This window comes from Melozone crissalis, unplaced genomic scaffold, assembly GCF_028551555.1.
Source record: "Melozone crissalis strain CALT ecotype California unplaced genomic scaffold, PUWL_Pcris_2 ptg000027l_1, whole genome shotgun sequence".
NCBI lineage: Eukaryota > Metazoa > Chordata > Aves > Passeriformes > Passerellidae > Melozone > Melozone crissalis.
This window is the reverse complement of record NW_026535805.1, coordinates 34,344,029-34,364,390: the sequence shown is the minus strand read 5'-3', so window position 1 is coordinate 34,364,390 and position 20,362 is coordinate 34,344,029. Positions and strand designations below refer to the sequence as shown.

The following is a 20,362-nucleotide window of genomic DNA, read 5'->3' as shown; positions in this document are numbered from 1 at the left end:
TTGTCTCAGTTGACAAGAAAAAGGTTTATCAAACTCCGACAAGAACGAACACAGAAGCGCACACTACCAAAACACTCCACTAATGTGGGCACCGTGAGTCAGATCTGTTTCTTTTGGAGAGGATTGCTAAAAAACTGTTTTACAAAGCATAACCACTAGCTGAGTGCTATAAATTAGTGAGGAAATCAGTTATTTATATGTTCCTAGGATCTTGCAGAGCCAAAAAGTCAAAATTCAGAAAGCTGACTTCTCACAGCCTTACACTGTGATGTGTAACACTCCTGTTCACACAAGAAAGAAGTTGTCAGGGATGGAAGTCAGATAATTGCCAACAAAAAGGCTTCTTCCACAACAGAATCAATCCCTGATATTTTTATAATTTGACATTTCAGACAATAACTGATAAATACTTCCAAGGCTTTAAAGAAACACAAATTAGTTGCAGATATTATTCACCTCTTAGTAGCCACCATATTTATTTTAAGGTTCTTTTTCTTGGTTACTAGTGTTAATCAACATCTAGAAGGGAATACAAACAGTACATGAATAATTCAATAGAAAAATCAGCAAACAACAACTTAATAATATTCAATAGAAAAACCAGCAAGTTCTGAGCTTGTTTATAGCTTATCAAGGAATGATATGGTCCCCTGACAGCACTGATTTGATGACCCAAGAGACCTCTTTGGTCTTGTGTTCTTATTTTAAATACTATTAAAAAGATGTGTTCTGTCATTTAATATTCATTAACAGCACAGGGGATGGATATCAGAATAGCAATGTAGTAAAACACACCAGGAGTTCAGGTAAGCAAACAGATGGACCCTGCAACAAACAGATGGATCTGTAACAAAGATCTCAGACATGGAGACTGGGATTATTTCAGTCTTTGTCTTTGGTTACATAAAAACTGCTGAACACTGTTCATAGTGAGTTTTCTTCTGTATTTTGTATCAGTTTAAATGAAAAAGCCCTGTTCTGTCCCCAGCTGGTAACACACTAGCAGCTCTGAAGAAATCACTCTAGATTGTCACAGAACCAAAACATTTCACCCAATATATTTGGGAATTATTAGGAGACCTATGGCAGGAGTACATCTACTACAGATGGATACAGTCTAGAAACAGGAATTCCTCTCAACTTTTTGGGTTTTTTTGAGGGTTTTGGCCTTCTGCAGAGTCTGATTTTTCTGAAGTCTGAAGTACTAATTTTTCTGTGGACTTGCATTTCCCAGTGCACTGTGTGACATGACCATCTATGCACTCCAGCTACCAATTCAGTCCAGTCTAGTCCACAGCTACTTTCATTTCCTATAACATAGGGAGACAATGAGCTTATTCACAATTCATTTCAGAAGAGCAAAATGGACATGTAAATTATCTAAACCATAAATGGATAGTAACTTGACACAGTTCAAGATGGAATTACTGGGAGTTTTGCTACATCCAACTACTAAATCTTATTCTACATGCCAGCAGCCAGCTAGCACACAAAACAGCATTGCCTTTTAGGGAATATACAGCTCTGCGGGACAACATACACAAAATGTGAATAATGCTGGAGTATTTCATTTGTAGACTGTACCAACCCAAAACATGCAATACAAATTCAAATACACCATCTTCTGTGTTCAAAACTTTGTCAAAATTCCCTGGAGTAGGATGTGAATTCTGCCTCAGGCACGCTGACATGACTTTTTTTTGGTCTTTGACATGTCTAAAGCTATTAAGGAAAAACGTTGCTGACACTTTAAAATCAAAAGAAAGATAACATCAATTTCACAATTTTTTTCTCACACAGATTGTAAACAAAAATATTTTAATCATTCCCAAGTAGAACTGCAAGTGAAAGATGATTGTAACTCACAGTTTAGTTCCCCAAGATGATTAGAGAAGTTGATTTTAACTCTGAAACCATCGCTTAAAACTGTAGTGCATTAATGTCTTGAAAGATTAATTACACAATACCCCTTAAAACTTTCATTTTGTTAAGCACTACTTGTTCCTAATTATTCTTACAGCCAGCTTTGAAAACAGCCTCATGCTCATCAAAAGAGATGAAAAAAAAATAAGACGCTGCCTTTTAATTTAAACAGTATCAGCCCTATCAGATCCATCTAAGTCCCTTGGCTTTTCTTTCAAAGGGAACTTTTCCCAGTTGCAGGCAACAAATCTGCTGGTTGTTTCCAACCCGGTAGCACCGCAACACTAAATCTTTAGGCACTCCCGATTTCTGCCTTAACTTGACGGCGCTGTGTGAGAGCCCCCTGCCCTTCTCCCTTGTACCGATTCCCTCGGGCTCATCCCCAGGATCTCGCTCCTGGCTGTGAACGCACCGGCGGAACGCCGAGCCCCAAACCTCAGCATCTCGCCTTACCTTCGGCGAGGCACAGGCAGCAAAGGAGAAATACCCCGGGGAAGGCGTCCGGAGGCCAGGGCAGTGTCCGGCCCGGGGCTGGTGCGGTCCGGCAGGAGGGGGAGCCCCGGCCCGCCCCTCGCCCCCGCTCCGTGCGCTGCCGAGAGTCGCGGCGCGGATGCGAACGCTTTGTGAAGCTCGCCCTGCCCTCCCTCTCCCTTCCCCTACTTTTTCCCTACTTGTGCTGGCACTTCACCTGGAGGGCTGCCTGCGGTGCCAGGGCTCCTCGATGTGAGCGGCCGCGGCCCCGCGCCGAGAGGCCGGGAGGACGCGAGGGCACCGCCGCTCAGGGCAGGCGGCCAGCGGGGCCAAGTGTTTCGCTACTCGCCCGCAAGCACGGGGAAATCCACCAGAGCGGTCCCAAGGACGGGGTTAGGGCGCCCTGGAAAGGCAGCGGCCGCCCGGGAGCCGGCAGGGACACGGAGCCCGGACGGGGCAGAGTCCTGCCAGCCCTGCCCTCCAAGCTGCCGGCTTGCAACTTCCCCGCTTCCCCATTCCTTCAGCCCTACCTACCTGCACTAGGGCTCAGCCCTGACATTACTCACCACCTGCCTGTGGGTGGTGGGAAGCCCTGCCGAGCCGCCCGGGGCTCCCGGCCCCGCGATGCAGCCCCGCTCCCCCAGCGCCCCGGGCGGCAGCCGCAGCCCTCGCCTCAGAGCCCGGGGAAGACACTTACATGGTGACATTACGGGGCGGCTCTGCTCCGGCTCTCAGCAAGCATCCCCCCGCGCTGCCGCTCGCTCTGCCTCTGCCCCGCTCCCTCGCCGGCTCCTCGCAAAGGTCATCGCTCCTTGCCCACCTCTCTTCCACGCCCGCGCCGATCCGCTCCTCCTCCGCCGCGATGCTTCTCCCACCCCGCGCCGCGGCGGGACCTGCCTCTCTCTTTGCACAAGTCGGGGAAACTTCGGCGCGGAGCGAGGCCGCCCCGCCCGCCGCCCGCGCCCCGCGGTCAGGTGGCGGCCCCGGCGCGGCCCCGCGGCTGGCCCGGCCCACCGCGCTCCGGGGGCAGGACGGGCCCGGGAGCCGCCGCCGGGGCCCCGAGCCCTCCGAGGAGCTGTGGGGACAGGGATGCCCACCCCCGCCCGGGAAAGGCGCTCCCCCGGCGATTCCGGGCTGACCCGGCTCACTGGTGAAGGGCTAGGCCAGGCTGTGCGCCCCTCAGGACGCACTGATGAGGGGCTAGGCCAGGCACCCCTCAGGAGATGATAGCCGCAGGAGGACATGGGCCTCCTCTGGGAAGATTCCATACTGGGGACACTGTCGTTGCCGGTCGCGGCGCCCTGAGCGTGTAGCAGCACCTCGCAGCATCCCGGTGGCAGCCGGGCCCTGGGGACAAGCACACCCTGCACGCCCACCGCACTGAGCACTGCAGAGGAAAGCGCACATCAGCCCACCTGCTCGCCTTAAGAAAATAAACCTGTCCCACTGTGTCCTAGAGCTACTGGCACAAACTCCGAGGCACGTAAAGTGTGTCAGTTTCCTTTGAAGCACCGAACACACCAGGGACACGAGATGGGTGGGTGGAGGTGGCGCGACTCTGACCCACTTTAAAGCGTGCGAGGCGGTGTGCTGCACCCACAGAATGCTGGCCCACACCTCAGTCCTGGGTAGCGCTATTGCAGGATGGTAGTTTGCACCATTTGCTAATGATCCCGAGTTCCTTTGTTCAATTAAGATCTGTAGGACGTGGGACTGCGCTACAGGTAAGTAGGAAAGCATTGAAATGATAGAAAGAGAGAAACAAAAGGTCATCAGAGAAATCCAAAATTTTCACATACTCCATGGGTCTGAGCAGGCAGGATTAGGAAGGATGGGGAAATAAAAGACCTGGCACAGTGAATCATTCAATGAAGTTATCAGCATGCAATGACAGTTAAAAGCAAACAGTCCCCATTAAAAAAAAAAAAAAGAAAACATCAATAAATTTTTCATGAACTTTATACTGAACAATAATATTCACTTATTCTGGTCAATTTTTATTCTCTGTCCTTAAAACAAATCTATAGGCGTGTTTTCATTGTAAATTCCTGGCACATGGGCACAAGAACTGCTGGGACTGGGTTAGCCAAATCCACATGGGCAATGGTGCAGGCTTGGGCAATGTCAACCTATGAGTTCTTGCCACTGGGTTTATTGTACACCTGCAGATTATTGCATTTACCTTCTCTGAACAGCAAAGTCTGTGCTTCTAGAACGCACTGGACTCGCTGAACATGAGCTCACTATCTCCTGGGCATATTGAACCCACCTGGTATGAGATGTACACAGTAAATCAAGAGCATCTGGAAGAAATCAATCTGCCATTCATGCTCAGATTAGTGATACATGTGTAATGTTTATCTGCTGTCGTTGGAAACTTACATCTTCCTTTCCTACTTGGAAGGCATTAGAGGCGACTGCAATTCCAGAACCTGGCAGTCAAGCTAAAAAAAAAAAAAAAAAAAAAAAGGAAAAAAGAAAGAAATCATGGGATTTTCCCCCTGTCATATTTTTGTTCAGCTATGTCTTGGTTAATTCTCCTGTTCTGATTTTGCTGTCAAACACTTTTGCAAACACCAGTCTGCTTACCCCACCACAGCAGGAGCGCTGCTGCTTCTGGATCCCAAACTGAACACTGCCCAGCAAGAAATTCCTGTGATGTCCAGTGGGGATAATGTGCAGTGCAGATTTTCTGGACAATGAGGTAGCACGTTTCTGAAGACAGTCTCAGAGCTGCACAGCAGTGAAGGGAACCCAATCACTAATGAGAAAATGCTGATCATTATCTGGCAGCAGCTCACTGTGCCACATCTGCCTTTAATCAATAGTGAAACAACTTGGCATGGTGTGGGTAGTTGGAGAGGGCTGCATTTCTGGCTGCTGCTTAGCAAGAGTGAGAGTTTCTCTGTAGATCACAGTGATTTTAGGATCTGTGTCTCAGCATGAGAAACCACAGGCTACATTACAGCACTCAACTCAGGTTAACATTGCAGGCTGTCTTTTGCACAATGTGATTAAGAGGGAAAAAATTACAGAAGTCTGGGAAGCAGTGCTATAACCAGAAGGGTTCTTTATATTGATATCTAGTGAACAGCGCCCACAGAAAGTCAAGCAGCTCTTTTCATTCTTTTCTTACCACATCTGTAGTCACAATGTTGCTTTACATTTATTTTTATTACACCTCAGGCAAGTGGGGTCTGAATATTCCTAGGTACAGGTCAAGCACATTCAGATATTGCAGAGTGTTTCATGAATATTCTGAAATGATTAGTGAAATATTTTGCATGAGTTTATAGGCCCTGATTTTTTATGTTCATGTGTTTCTGTAAACTTACTAGGCTAGTGTGATTTCCTGATATTTTGTGCAACTTTGCATCAACTCATTTAAATATCTTATAAGAATGTTAAAGAATGCTTCATGAAATAATAGCATTAAATAATATTTTATATCTGGATATTTCATTTTAATATTTGAGACACATGATTTGTCAATGAACTTTTGTTTTGAAAGTCTTTTCTATATTATATCAATTGCATTTAGGAAAATCTGTGTTTATTTTCTAGAGAAGTGCAAATACTGAAACTTTATTGCCTGTAACAGTGTAAAAGCAAAAACAACCTGAAACAATAAAAAGGAAGCTGAAAATATTAGTGCATTAAAAGTGCTATAAGCTCATGAAGAAAATTCAAGATCATATGCATTCTCAAACATTCCAAGGGAAAAAAGAATTGGATTTGCATTCTACAACTGTTCCTGGCTTTCTCTCTGGTCATTCTCATATCTTGAAGAAAAATGTTACAGCTGAGTCCAAAAGTTTAAAGGTGAGCTCCCAAATACTGGTTTTGAGGATAGAGATTTGGGCATCAGTATATAAAAGGTGAAGCAGCAGAATTGATGTGAATTGTTGGTAACAAGAGTTCACATCAATTAAAGGATTCAAGAATTCATATCAATCCAAGAATTACTTCAGACTTTTGACGTATAGCTCTGTTTCATGATGCTTTTACATAAACTGATCTCATAAATTATATAGAGTAATCTCTCTTGCAGCTTTTCCTTTCTGAGAATCTTTTGTCCCTCTAAAGACAACTTAACTAGCTCCCAGATTTCCCAGCACCAATCAGCCTTGTTTGCCCCTTCCTGGACCACAGCTGTATCCGTTTTTCACAGTCCAGAGGACAATCTGACCAGACCTGGCTTTTCTGCTTTCACAAGGTCTCTAAGCAGCTCATGTTTCCTTTTTTTCCCTTATCAGAGAGAGTAAGGGCCTTACCTTTCTGTTTTATGTGTAAACGTGGTGTGAAGAGCATCAGGAGTGTCTTTTTCTTTATTTAGTTGGCAAATTTTTTTTATTTTATTTTATTTTATTTGTTTGTTTTTGTTTTTCTTTTCTTTTCTGGAGAGATGTTTTCCCTTCCAATTTAAAGTGCCATCCAGACAGGGCTCATTCCCATGAGTAAGATGCTGAAACGGTGTCAAGTCAGTTTTCACTGTGGGCCTTAATGCAGTGGTTTCACCTGAGTGCTGGGTAGGGACAGCTGGGTGCGGGGTGAGTGAGCATGTTTTAGAGGCTGCTAACCCAGTAGGTAGGGGGAAATAGCACACAGGTGCTATGCTTAACCAAGTACCAAGCCAGAATTATTTCCAAGAACTTGGGAGGCAAGGGAATTGTGAGGAACATATTGACTCATGTTCTTAAGTGGTGAAGCTGCCTGTAAATTACTGCACTGACCTATATGTTCTTGAATTTAAGTATTTGTCTCCTGAAAACAAGCATAAAGTGAATTGTAAGTCTAATGTATTTCTACAGTGCATGTGCAGGATTTCAGGGGCTAACATACACTCAAATGTTTATCTCATTTGATGCTTTCTCTTTGTGCTTTCATGTGCATAAAACTTAGGCAACGAAATATTTTCTGTCAGGGAGGTTACCACCAGCTAAAATGCTGTACTTTGTGCCAGATGAGATGTCTTTGATGAAGTGCTGAGAGCATGGCATGTACAGTGCCTGCACACATTGCACTCCATAAAATTCTGTTAAGTCTGTGACCTCAAACAAAGCAAGAGACAGATTAGGCAGCAATTTAATTTGGATGGTTTTCACGAAGCATTTCATGTCTTTGATCACTGTCTTGTTTTCTGATCCCATTTCAACTCCTTATTTTTGATCAAGCACTCCAGGGGTCCTGAACCTTAGCCTGCTGGGGCATGCTGCCACTGGTGTTTTTCCACACATTTCTGATCTGTGTGGGTGGGAGGATGCTGGAGGTCCCAGCTTCCTCAACTTTCATTTCTATAAAGGGGAAGAGGAACCTCATAACATTTTTGTAGCTTCAGATGAATGAACTTGGGAGTGGTGCTCACTTTGCATGGTGATGCACTCTCACTATAAAGAACTCTGTAGGATGATGTTATCAGTAAAGAAGAATCTGCAGCCTGAATCTGAGCTGGTGTCTGGTGTTCAAACAGGAAGATAAATGTGGAAGAAAGAGCTTGCAGAATAAGAGGACATGCAAGAAGAATCTGTCATTTGAGTGTGATACAAAGCAGAGGGCGTAGAGGCTCAGTAGTGAAAAGAAGAGCTTCAACAAGAGATAAATCATCTTTGCCAAGTACACTTTGAACTTAATAGACACCAACCAACAAAAAAAAATTTGTAAAATTATTTACCTATCAATTATTTTGTCTAAAAATGTGCCTCTGTGGCTACAAGTAATTTCTGTGCTGAGTTCATCACCTCCTAAACTGCCTCATCTCCTCAGCAGATCAACTCTGAAATTAGAGCTATTTAGAAAAGGTAACACTGATAGCTAGGGTCTCTCCCAGAGTGTTGGTACTGGGAAGAAACACACTGATTATTTTGTACAGGAGTGCTTTCCCACCAAGATCTGTGGACAACCTACTCATGAATGAACAAATACTTGGCTGGAATAAATACTCATCACTGAAAGATTCTAAAATGGCACCAAATTTAAATTTTTCTCCAGATACGTTACTTCACAAATAGCCAAATTCTAAGGAGCAACAGGTTTCAGCTGAGCAGGCTATATTTTTATGGTACCAGCTGACTTGATTCATCTCTAATTCTAGATTCTTGATCTTTTATTCAGTCATGCCTTGGCCAGTTTGGAGGAGTTAAAAAAACAGCCATTCTTCACCTATTTTAAGAACCCAACTTTTCCTTTTATACAACTTCTGGGCAGGATTTCTCACTTCCGTTTTCTGTCCAGATGTTAAATGTTTGGAGCAACTGGAAGAAAAGCTGACCTCATGGTATTTCCATCAGGTTCCACTAGTGGAACAACTGGAAACCTCATGAGGAAAGCCCTTCTCTAAGTGTTCAGACTAGTTTTGCAGACTCAAGAGCTTAGGAAACTTTGGATAAGTTTTCAGCAAGTATCAAAATATTTGGATGCTTATCAGAACTGAAGCCAGAGGGAACTGCACAAAATTCATTCATCACATAATAATATCACAAGAAAAAAATCATAGGATCACATAGAAATTGAAACAATTGCATGTAAATCATAAGCAATTAATTATTTCCCATGTCATAAAAATTAATATACTTCCACGCAGAATGGAAATTAGATGCTAAACGCAACATTAAACTAAAAGAAGGTTAGAAAGAGCTGAGTTGTAGGGTGAAAGCAGAAAACATAAAACCTTTCTAGCTTTTAAGAAAATGAAAGAAAAAATGAGCTAGTTGATTAATTAGCTATCCACAGCTCTTTTGAAACTTTTCACTGTGTTCAGGCTGAAGCCGCAGGAATTTCACACCAATGTTTTAAAACATTACTGCAAAGTATTTTTTTTTAGATATGATTAAAAGTCCTTGCAATTCCAGTTTTCAATGAATTATACAGAAAACCCAACCAAACAAAACTACCCAATATTTTTTCAGAAGTATGTGAAAATTTGCCCTGCCTTCAGAACTTAAATTCCATCTCCTGTGCATATGCATTATGATAAATAACAGAAGCATGTACTATCTGTTCCACAAGACAAGGAAATGAGACAGTTTCTTGAGCCTGAAGAACATGGTGGAGTGATACAGGTAACACTTTGTCTGACAGACTTCAGCTCCTCAAACTAAATAATTAAGAATTCTTTAAAAGCTGAACTAAGTAGGACAGACTCCAGTGTGAATTTGGAGTAGTGGTTAAATCAATGCTATGGACTTACAGGCCCCAGTCAGTTTGAGAATAGTTAATTGAAATTAAAAAGTGTTTTCCATTAAAAGAATGATCTGAGAAAAACCGTCCAGACCCTGAACTTTTCAATGTACATTTTGAATTACCCTCACCATTATATCTGAATGGTTGATTATACAGTACCCTTGAGTGAATGCATGAATTTACTGTAATGTTCCAAAAAGGGAACTGACAGACAGAGAGATTAAGGGCAAAATTACAGAAAAGTACCCCCATAATAACTGTCGAGCCTAAAAGTCTTTGGGTAATATTTTCCCTTGTGGTTTTTTTGCTATATTTATAACGTTTCTGAAATTTTTAAAATGCATTCCTGTAGAGCTCAGTCTTCCTCATACTAAAAATTAATAGGGAGGTGGAAGTGCATCAGTAATGATTTTTTTTCAATCTAAAACACTACGGCAGCAGTAGGAACAAGTTCTTCATATCTTCCTTAAAATGCTTTTTCTCTGCTTTCAGCTCCTTTCTCATGTGTAGTTCCCCTTTTCTCGCTGGTTGCATGCAATGAAGAGGCATCTCAAATTCTAAAAATAATTGAGATTCTTGTAGGTGCATGTATAGACTCCTATCAGTGCGCACAGCTGGAACCTAGAGGAGGCTGTGGTGAGAACTGAAAAGTTGTATCACAATATATATTGTTATATGGCTACTTAACCATGTCCAGCTCACTGAGCTCCACTTGAAACTGGATCACCCACCTCCAGAACCTCCAGTTAAGCCACCATATCTTATTCCAAGTTGACCTGACACAAATACAACATTCTACACAACTACAGGAGAAAGCAGCTAATCTGAAACCAGTTATAATTTATTTACTCAAAGGAATACCACTGAGATGAGCCAAAATGAGCTCAAAGTTACTAGGTGAATGTTTATTTGTCTCACCCAAACATTAATTTTTCCATATGATGATGTAGGAATCCACAGCTCTGCTGACCTCCTGGCTATTTCTTCTTTGTGTCTTCTCTTTTCCTTTCACAAGCAGAATATAATTTAAAACAAAGGTAAGAGTCAATGAAAAAGCCCTGAAAAGCAAAGGCACAACCTCATTAGGAGAGTGCTACTGGAATAGGAGTATGTTTTTGTGATTGTGGGGGATGAGAGCTATCAATGGTTCCACAGACCAGCTGCAAAACAGGGAAAGGATGTCAGCAGTGGAAAAACAGACACCAAAGCCTTATGGGCAGCTTTAATTCAGAATTGTCATGGAAGACCTAGTCCAGCATCTGAACATGTTCAATTCATTGTGAAAATTGAGCAAGACACATGGTTTTTATTTATTTCTTCTTAAACACAGCTGTAAGTCTCATCATAGAAACGAGACTTCATCTATTTGTACTGCAATGTCAATGTTCAGTTCCCTGAATTTTTCATTTAGTAAGGGGTAATTAAGACTATGTTTGTAGGCTGTTCTTTTTACTTGTCATAGCCCAAGTCACACTTAATTTTCTTTTAAAAATATTTTAAATCCTGTGTGAAATTTTATGCATTTTGTTCTGTTTTTACTGTATAGTAAGACATAGTAAAACATCATACAGTATAGTCTCAGCAACAGAATTAATGTAATACTATAGTGCTGTTTCTATGGGGCATGTGTTAGGTGGTTATAGGAATACTTTTTTCTTTAATTTAAGAGAGAGTGCATGAGAAAAAGGTTGAGGTTCATGAGGAACATGTTTCTCATATTCCTATTTCTTCATGAGGAATAAATAAGTCCTGGAAAATTTTGTGGGGAAGGGGAAAAAAATAAAGAATGTCTACTTCCCTAACTCAAAGTTAGGGCTTGACAAGTCACAGGAAAATTATACAAACAGAAAAGAACATATTTTCCATTTAAACCTGTGTGAAATGTTGGCGCTTTATTCTTACAACTATAATTTTTTTCGAGCCCTCTTTCCCCCTTCTTTCTTTTCCACCCTGCTTCCCCCGCTTCCCTGCCCCTTCTCCCTGCACCTTTCCTCTACAAATAGTTGATCTTCAATTAGAGATTCCAAAATAAATGTTATTCAACTTCACCCTATATTAAGACCTATTTAAATGAAAAAATATGACATAGCTTTTAAATTATCAAAAATCTGTATTTTGCATGTGTTTTGAAAAATAGTAAGATTAATATGAGTTTGGGGGGAAAAAAACCCTGAAAACACAAACACCAAGCTTGTATTACCTAGGTATATTCAGTCATTTCCCTGAATTGTACTGAAACTTTCCAAACATCAGAGAAAGAACAAACTGTATTCCAGAACAGTCAGTCAAAGCCTCTATGTGAAAAAAAAAAAAAAAAAAGAAAGAAAAGAAAAAGAAAATAAAACAACTTAACTCTAACTTTTTCTTATTTTTTAAGTGCTGTTTGGGAAATATGGACCAGTCCTAGCCTCAGCAGAGGTGTCTCCCGTACTCTTTTCCTGGAACCTGGGGACTGTTTACTTCCCTAACCATTTGGGATATACGACAGTATATATATAGTCCATATACAGGATTATATGGACATGCAAAAGAATCCTGCAGGCTGCAGCCCTGACTGCCAGGAGGAGTTTCAGGTGCAGCTGGCAGTGTGACCCTCCCCACACCACTGCCCTCTCCCAGCACTGAGGTTAGGAAGGCCCAGGACAGCCCTCACCAGTGAAACAAACACAGACAGAGATGGAGGCTTTCCCAGAGCAAACTCCAGCCTGTGGAAGAAATCACCCATTTCTTCATACTGAAGTGAGGAGCCAGCTTTGCCCACAGACCAGGACACCAGAGGAGAGGACAGATCCCACAGCACAGGAATTGGGGACGCTTCAGCATTCCTGTGACTGCTTCGTATTTCAGACTTAAGGTCTAGCTAATCATGAGAGCTGCTATTTCTTACATGCTTCACATCTTATATTATATCACTTATCAGGGCTGTTGTACTTAAAAGGTAAAAAGAAATGAGCAAAATCTCTCTTAATAATATTAATTACTGATTACTTATATACATTTGTAATCTCTGAAATCTATTACAAGGAACAGTTTGACAGAGAGAAACCACTACATATAATGTAAATATAGGTACAAGTATAAATATTCAAGATTCACAAAGATAAAGGTGTTTGAACATCATTCCCATTTAACTTTCTTAGTTTGCTATTTTAAATTATTTTCATTAGAAGTAATCAATCATGAGAATGCAGAGGGTTAAAGAACAAATTCAAAAGAAATGCCTTGTATGAAACTATCTGTACTTACTTTAATAATCTTTTTTGGATAAGTCACAAAGATTAATTAAAAAACATACAGTAATTCTTTTGAAGTTCACCATTTTCATTAAGATGTTGAAATGTCTTCCTGCAGCTAACCTTTGTCTAATGTATCCTGAAGGTACTTATTTATTTTTTCAAATGGAAAAGGAAATTCAGGCAGTTGGATGTTAGTGCTGCTTATTAATTTCACAATACTAGTATAGACAGTAATTTATTAATCTAGAGGTATTTGGTGAACCAGTTTGAGTTAATGACTCAGCAGCTCAAATATGTCCCTAAAGCAATGACCTCATATACAGGTTCTTTTATGTCCTCAGTTGCTGGAGTTCAGCTCTCAATGACTTGGTTTTACCATCATCACGTCATAGCTCCAAACATCTGCCTTGGGATCTCTATTTAAAAATGTCCCAGTGGAGAGGTGAATGGGACTGCAGTAAGGGCCAACCTCTTTCCTATGGGAAGCATACACCACTCACCTCAGGGACAAGAGATATTAGCCCTATGACTGGGAAGGCACCAGTGTCTGCCCCAAACTCATATAAAAAGCTCTGCAGCACTGGAATCCCACTTTCAAATAACTCCCTTAGGATTTAAAGTAGTGTGCTAGAAATATCAATGCATTAGAAGAGTTATTCTGTGTATCACTACATGATCCTACCATAAAAGACTGCATTCAGATATTGGGAGTGGGTGTTCCTCTGGGTGCTGCCCTTCCTCTCTTCTTGTGAAACATGCTTCCTCCCTGCCCCCTCTCTGCCCTTCCCCACGCCTTTTCAGAGGATGGAAAAGGAAGTTGCACTACATCCACAGACCACACAGAGGCTTCCCAATCATCCTTCTACCCCCTAAGCATGCAGCACTCCACCTCCACCTTCTGCTTGCTCAGTAATAGGCAACTGGTTCCACCCTGCACTGGAATTTCCCACAGCATCTTAGCAATTAAGGCACATGTAAACAGAGGAGTGCAAACCCCTAACCACTACTGAGGCAAAAGGGTGAGTGTATGAGGTGGCACAAGAAAAACATCTGAGGGTGACAAGATACAGAAAATCTCAGGAGGTAGGAATTTCAGAGACAAGGTACAGGGAAAGTGGTAGAAGCGCTGAAAATGAATTGGTGGAAGAAGACTGGATGGATAAAACAAATAGGTACAGAAGAAGCACAGGCAGGGCCACGTAATGGAGAGACAATAAGTGGAAATACAGGTACAGGGTAATAAAAGGCAAGGGACATGGCACTGACAAGAGATTGGAAGATGATTGAAGGAGGTACAGAAAGAGAATGATAAATTAAACTGGAAAACCAGAAAAAATTGAAAAATATCAAAAAAGCATTAAGTTTACTAAAATTAAAATTATGAGATTTTAATAAAATAAAATGGGTGCGAAAAAGATATGCAAAAACTTGGTCTTGAAGTTCATACACTGTAAGCAAGGATTTTTGGAAATATTTTAACAATGTAACTGTAAATGCACTTTTCAGACCACTGTTCTTCAGTATCACACGTTATGTGAGAATGTGTGTGTAATGTCCAGTATAGTAACTATTGTAAAGATGAACTATCCAAATCATTAAAAGCCATGAATTTACAATCATAACATCCTTCCTTCATTTCTCACTCCTTTCTTTTTTTATGAACTTGAATACAGACATCCATTAAGCTCATGCGAAAAATGAAGCTGAATTTGCAGTAGTCTGCCTGGACTGGCTCCCAACACCTCCCAACACCACTCAGTTCAATAGCCAGCAAGACCTTAAATGGGGCTTTTTGTAGACTTTCCATAGATCAAATTCATATGAAGTCAGTAAGAAAAGCATCTATTTAAATTGCTCTCCATATTTTCCCTCTTTATCTTGTATCTGAAGAACTCCCTCTGTCATTAAAAACAATCTCCAGACAAAAACTGAGGTTGGGATTTTTTTTCCTGAGTTGTAATAACTAAATAACTTTGTATTATTGACATAGACATTTCAAAAGACAAGAAGAATCATTATGATGTCTCCAGTGATGGTTATTGATGACAGGCTCTTGAAGCTGTAACATTGTTCTTAATTTCTTTACTCTCATAAAGTAATTTATCTATTGGGGATTTTTTTTTTCTGGCAGCTGTTACTACTTAAGCTTCAGAAAGCACAGCTAAAAGAGCATAATAGAACCTTAAGATGTCATCAGCTTAGCTGTAACGTTGGATCTCAGGACAGGTTAGTGATCTCAAACAGTACTTATATTGCAATCAGCAATGGAAATAATTTGAAACTGCTCTGCCTACACAAGCAGAATGATTCCCCCTGAGGTTAAGGGAAAGGTTCCCACTGACTTCAACAGGCTTTGGATTAAGCTGTGAATAAGGATCTGAGCAGGGTAAATACTGGTGACAGAATCTGGGGCTCTGCCAGATAAACACAGAAAGAGATGGGGAATTTCAGAATGCTTTGTTCCTGGAAGAGAGGAGACTTTCTACCCTTTGTTTTTTAGCTCTAATTATCCCCCATCCAAAAAAAGGTCAGGAGAAAAGAAACAGAAGGAAAGACTGAATTTTTTTTTGCTCTCAAATGTTCAACAGAATGTGAGTACACTTGTGAGAAATGTTTTGTTTTAAACACTCTTCACTAACAGTGACAACAATCAAAATATAGGAAGGTATGATCTAGTCAGTGGTGTTAGAACCCATGGACAATTCTTATAAATAAGGTTTGGGTTAAATTTCAGAGTATACACAGGAGAATTCCATTCCCCATCAGCATCTAGTCTGTACTTGTTTGGAAATATTCTGACAATAAGTACTGGGACAACCTCTTCAATACAATATGCAATGTTACCCCTCCCTTTTATTCAGCCTGGGAATATTAAGGGCCAAGGAATATCCCTTTACTAAATGTTCCATTTAAATGAGATTATAGTAAGACACCCTTCTAAAAGCTGATTTTGTGTGTGGACACAGAAAAAATTTTCCAATTTATATTGACTAATGTTTCTCTTAATTTTCCACTGGTTCTCATATTTTTGAATAATCTAAGTGTTAATGTTTTCTGAATCATACTAGACTTAAAAATTGTTACAAAGAGGGGGCCAGCACCTTGAAAGGAATTTCTATACCAGACCAGAATGAAACACACCGACTTATTTTCAAAAACATGGAGATGTGGCACTTAGGGACATGGTCTAGTCATGGGCATGACAGTGCTGGTTTAACAGCCAGACTTGATCTTAGAGGTCTTTTCCAACCAAAAGGATTTTTATGATTCTCTAGGCTGGCTATGTATTGAAACCATCATATTAGGCACTCCAAGCTCTTAAATGTTGTATTCTTTAGACCATCAATGAATTTTTGTCTTCAACCGTTTTCTGCTCAAGCCAATTTGCAGTAAAAACCAGCAAATGTGGGCACTGTGTTAAATTTAAATTTATTATATAAATGTGACATACTGGTGTTTTTAAGAAATAGCAAATAGATAATTTTTGCCAGAAAAATAGGTTTCAACAAAAATTGGTACAGGGAAGCAAGTTCTTACAGACTGTGAATTTTTGGTGCAGAGGAAGGCATTTGTCCTTTTCTGAGCCAGAAAGCACATTCATCTTTCCCAGTGTCAGCAAATACGTGCAATTTACACATTACTGTCTAAGCTTCTGAAAAAAATGTGGCCCTTGAGGCTTTCTTCTTCAGAAAATACAGTAAAGCTTCCCACTAACTTTTTCTTTTTCTTTTTTTTTTCATTTGGTGGGAATAACTTAAAAGCAGATCGCAAGTACAATTAGAAAATCCCTTGACTGTAACCCATTCGCCACATCCCAAGCCCAGACTTAGCAGGAAAATAACTTGGTAATACAGTAGGGTTGCCTTATCATGGCATGCCTAAAAAAAGTCTCTACAATTAGATTATTAAACAATGGGGCCAAATTCAGTTCAATTTTAGTTAATAATGCAAAAGGTGTTGCAGGTAAGTTGGATGCAGTTTTTTGTATTCTACTTGATGAAATGAGCCCTGATGACACTGAAGGTTCTGATTTGGGTTTCTTTTAGCATGGATTAGGTTTTTACTTTAAATACATAGTAGATTTGAATGCCTGAGCTTTTGGGTTTATTTTCTCTTGAGGTAATAACTCCTTGGCAACTCACCAAGCCTTTTCTACTTGCTTTGCATAAGAAACAGCAAGACTGTATGAGTATTGTATGTGTGTGTGTATAGGGTATATGTGAATATATTTTGGTCATAAAACACATTTTCTCTGAAGAGAAACTCCTTTGTACTAACTACTCACACAAATATATGTGTATGTGTGTATTGATTAATAACTAATAGTAACTACTTAATCCTTTGTCTGCATAGGGACTGAAAGAGACTGAGAACTCAGATGCACATTCTAAAAGTAGTGCTGTATTCTGATAATAATGAATAAAAACAATCATCTTGTTAATGTGTGTTGCTCAAGTAAAATATTACCTTAATAAAGGAGTTAAGAATCCAGTTGTGTCTGTAAAGATATAAATGCATTCTAGTTTATTATTTTAGTTCTAGCTTATGATGGAATTACTAATTTAAATTACAGATGTAATAAAAACAAGTCTTGCGCAGCCCAGTCAATAAAATCACCAAGACAACTGTTAAGGTACGGAATCTGAGTGAGAGTAATACTGTCTAACCAATAATCTATGTTCCCTCAGTTAATGCTTTATCTATGTATCTCTCCTTGTATTTCAAGATGCCTGAACCATGGAAAATGTAGCCTTTTAATCATTCTTCCCACAGCCATGAAGCACTAAAATTTCAAAACTGTCTTCTGGTTGATGGATGCAGGACTTGCTCCCCACCGTGTTGATACCCAACAATGAAAGAAATGGTCAGGAAAAATTTTGACACGTACAGTATGGTCTTATCTCCAACCCTACTCTTGGCAAAACTTCTTCCTCCTGTGACCCTCACTGCGCTGTGGAGACTCCAGTCCTGCAGCCTCCCTCACGCCCAATTTACAGCACTCTTCCCTGCAGTGCCTAGGGCAATGAAACCTCAAATCCTCTTTTTTTTTTTCCCCATTCTGTTCTCCTCTTTGTTGGAGCAAATGATTTCCCATACTGTTGTTTCTTCCTTTTTTTCCAGACCCCAGCATTTTCCTTCACACACTTTCTGTCCCAGCCTGCCTCACTGCCTCCTCAGACTCCACAGGTAGATCTGTTAAATGAAGGAGGCAAGCTGGCAGAAAGAAAGGTACCTGGCAGATCTTAACCAATCTGTGGGCTGTTCTTAGAGAGAGCTGTATTAATCCGGTTTATTAAACCCACACTGACAACCCTTCATTCTGGCTCTGAAATCTGTGGGGTAACTCATTTCACAGCAATGCAAGGGAGCACTCAGCACCCATACTCAGACATTTAAGAGCAGTAACTGCTAGAGGAAGAAGGAACAGAGGAAAAAATAGAAGGGGATGTTACCTGGGACATGCCTGGAGATGCACTCTTGGGAGGAGGGGCTCCAATGATGAAGGAGTTATGGCTTTGAAGGATTTTAGCTATGGAAAACCCATGTCAGAGCAGGGACATCCCAGAGGGACTCGCACTGGGGCAGAGGACAGCAAGTGGAGTAGAGGAAAAAGAGTAAACAAGGAGCGTCAGAAAGTAACCATTATTCACCCATGTGTTTCATGCAGTACCTCCTTGTGGAGCCTGGGACAGTATCAGGTGGTGAAAATAAGGAAAATTGAAACCAGGAAGAGTAGAGAAATGGTATTTGACCGAAGGTGAACCTAGGAAAGGGGAAGGAAAATCAATTGTTAAATCAATTATTAGATGCTTATGTTAACAAGCAATAAAAAAAATATTGAATGATTGAATGGTTTGGGTCAGAAGAGACCTTAAAGAGTGTGTAGTTCCAGCCCCATTGCCATGGGTAGGACCACTTTTCACTAGATCAAGTTGCTCAAAACCCCATCCAGCTTGGTCTGGAACACTTATAGGGATGGGACATCCATAGCTTCTCTGGGCAACCTGGCCCAGTGCCTCACCATTCTTACAGTAAAAATTTTCTTCCAAATATCTAACCTAAATCTACCTGCTTTCACTTTAAAGCCATCATCCCTTATCCTATACTCTTGTAAAACTCTCCAGCTATCTTGTAGCTCCCTTTAAGTATTTGAAGGTTTCTGTAAGGTCTCCATAGAGCCTTCTTCAGGCAATCAGCAATCAACAACAGTCTCAACTCTCTCAGAGTGTCTTCATAGGAGAGGTGCTCCAGCTCCTTGACTATCTTCATTATCCTCCTTGGACTTGTGTCAACAGGTCCATGTCCTGCTTGTGCTGAGGGCCCCAGAGCTGATGCAGCCCTGCAGGTGGGGTCTCACCAGAGCAGAGCAGAGGGGCAGAATCCCCTCCCTCACCCTGCTGCCCACACTGCTTTGGATGCAGCCCAGGAGACAATTGGTTTTCTGGGCTGCAAGTGCACATTGCCAGTTCACATTGAGCTTCCCATCCACCAACAAGGACCCTCTCAGAGCAGCTTTCAATCTGGCACTGTTTTGTCTGAGACAGATTTGGAGTCCCCTTGTTTTATTTATAAGCCACTGTAAGCATTTTCTTCCATCTTACCCTTCTACTTATCATATGCAAGAATGCTCCTCCCTATTTCAAAATAAGCCCAAGCATTTTAAAAAAAGTTTCAGGTACAATTGTGACCTTAACTAAATCTACTAAATAGAAATTCCAGCAGTGACTAAATCACTGCTGATTTTGTTAACTGTGTGCATGCCACTGGTAAACGTTGAATTTCAAAACACAGACAAAATCTTATTCCATGCAAGCTGAGGCTTATTTTCATGAAAAGCCAGTTACATTTATATGTACATACAAATAAAAGCATCTAAACCCAAATTCCTATTATGCAACTGGAATGATCATGTTTATTGGCCATTTTTCAAAATAATGAGAAGCACTTTTATCCAGTGTGGCACTTTAATATAGGGTGGTGATATGTGAAGTGAATAATTAAATTCAGTACTAAAGAATTCGACACATAACTCTTGTCATACCCTGTTATGAGCTTTAAGATAGGAAAATGCAATTTCCTGGTGCAAACACTTATTTTAAGCTTAATCTAATCAAAGTGATCGTAAACCAGTGATTCACAAGTTCTGTGTGTACACCCTTATTATGATATTGTTCTTAGTCACAGAGTTTATTTTTCTTAGAGTCACACAGTTCCTTTTATTCCAGGAGAAACTATTCTAAAGTGGTTGATAGTCTATGGTTTGCCAGTATTTTTTCAGAAGATCCTTTCAGTAGCCAAGGGCAGTTTATGTTGTCTGCACAGAAATAAAGTGACTAGATTTCCCTCAAATGGCCAGCAAATGATTGAAGGAAAACCTACTTGTAATGGTTGTCATGACCATTTATAATATTTTTTTTTTCAGTTTCTCATCCACTTCTACTCTTTCCTTTAAAGAATTACCAAAAAAGAGACTAGACCACAACTTAATTCAACCACAGCAAGCAAAGGATGGAAACAGACCCCACACAATAGCTGTAGTTCCTTTCTCTCTT

At 40.8% G+C, this 20,362-nt stretch overlaps 1 protein-coding gene across 2 annotated transcripts in view; it reads right to left on the bottom strand.

Annotated features, from left to right (window-relative positions):
• ADGRG6 (adhesion G protein-coupled receptor G6) overlaps positions 1 to 3,244 on the bottom strand; it is a 109,490-nt gene extending 106,246 nt beyond the window's left edge. For both annotated transcript variants that reach the window (XM_054280260.1, XM_054280261.1), the window contains exon 1: positions 3,092 to 3,244. In XM_054280260.1, coding sequence (XP_054136235.1) covers positions 3,092 to 3,093 — 2 coding nt within the window. In that variant the 5' untranslated portion in view covers positions 3,094 to 3,244. The remainder of the gene's footprint in view (positions 1 to 3,091) is intronic.
• Between the last annotated feature and the right edge of the window lie 17,118 nt (positions 3,245 to 20,362).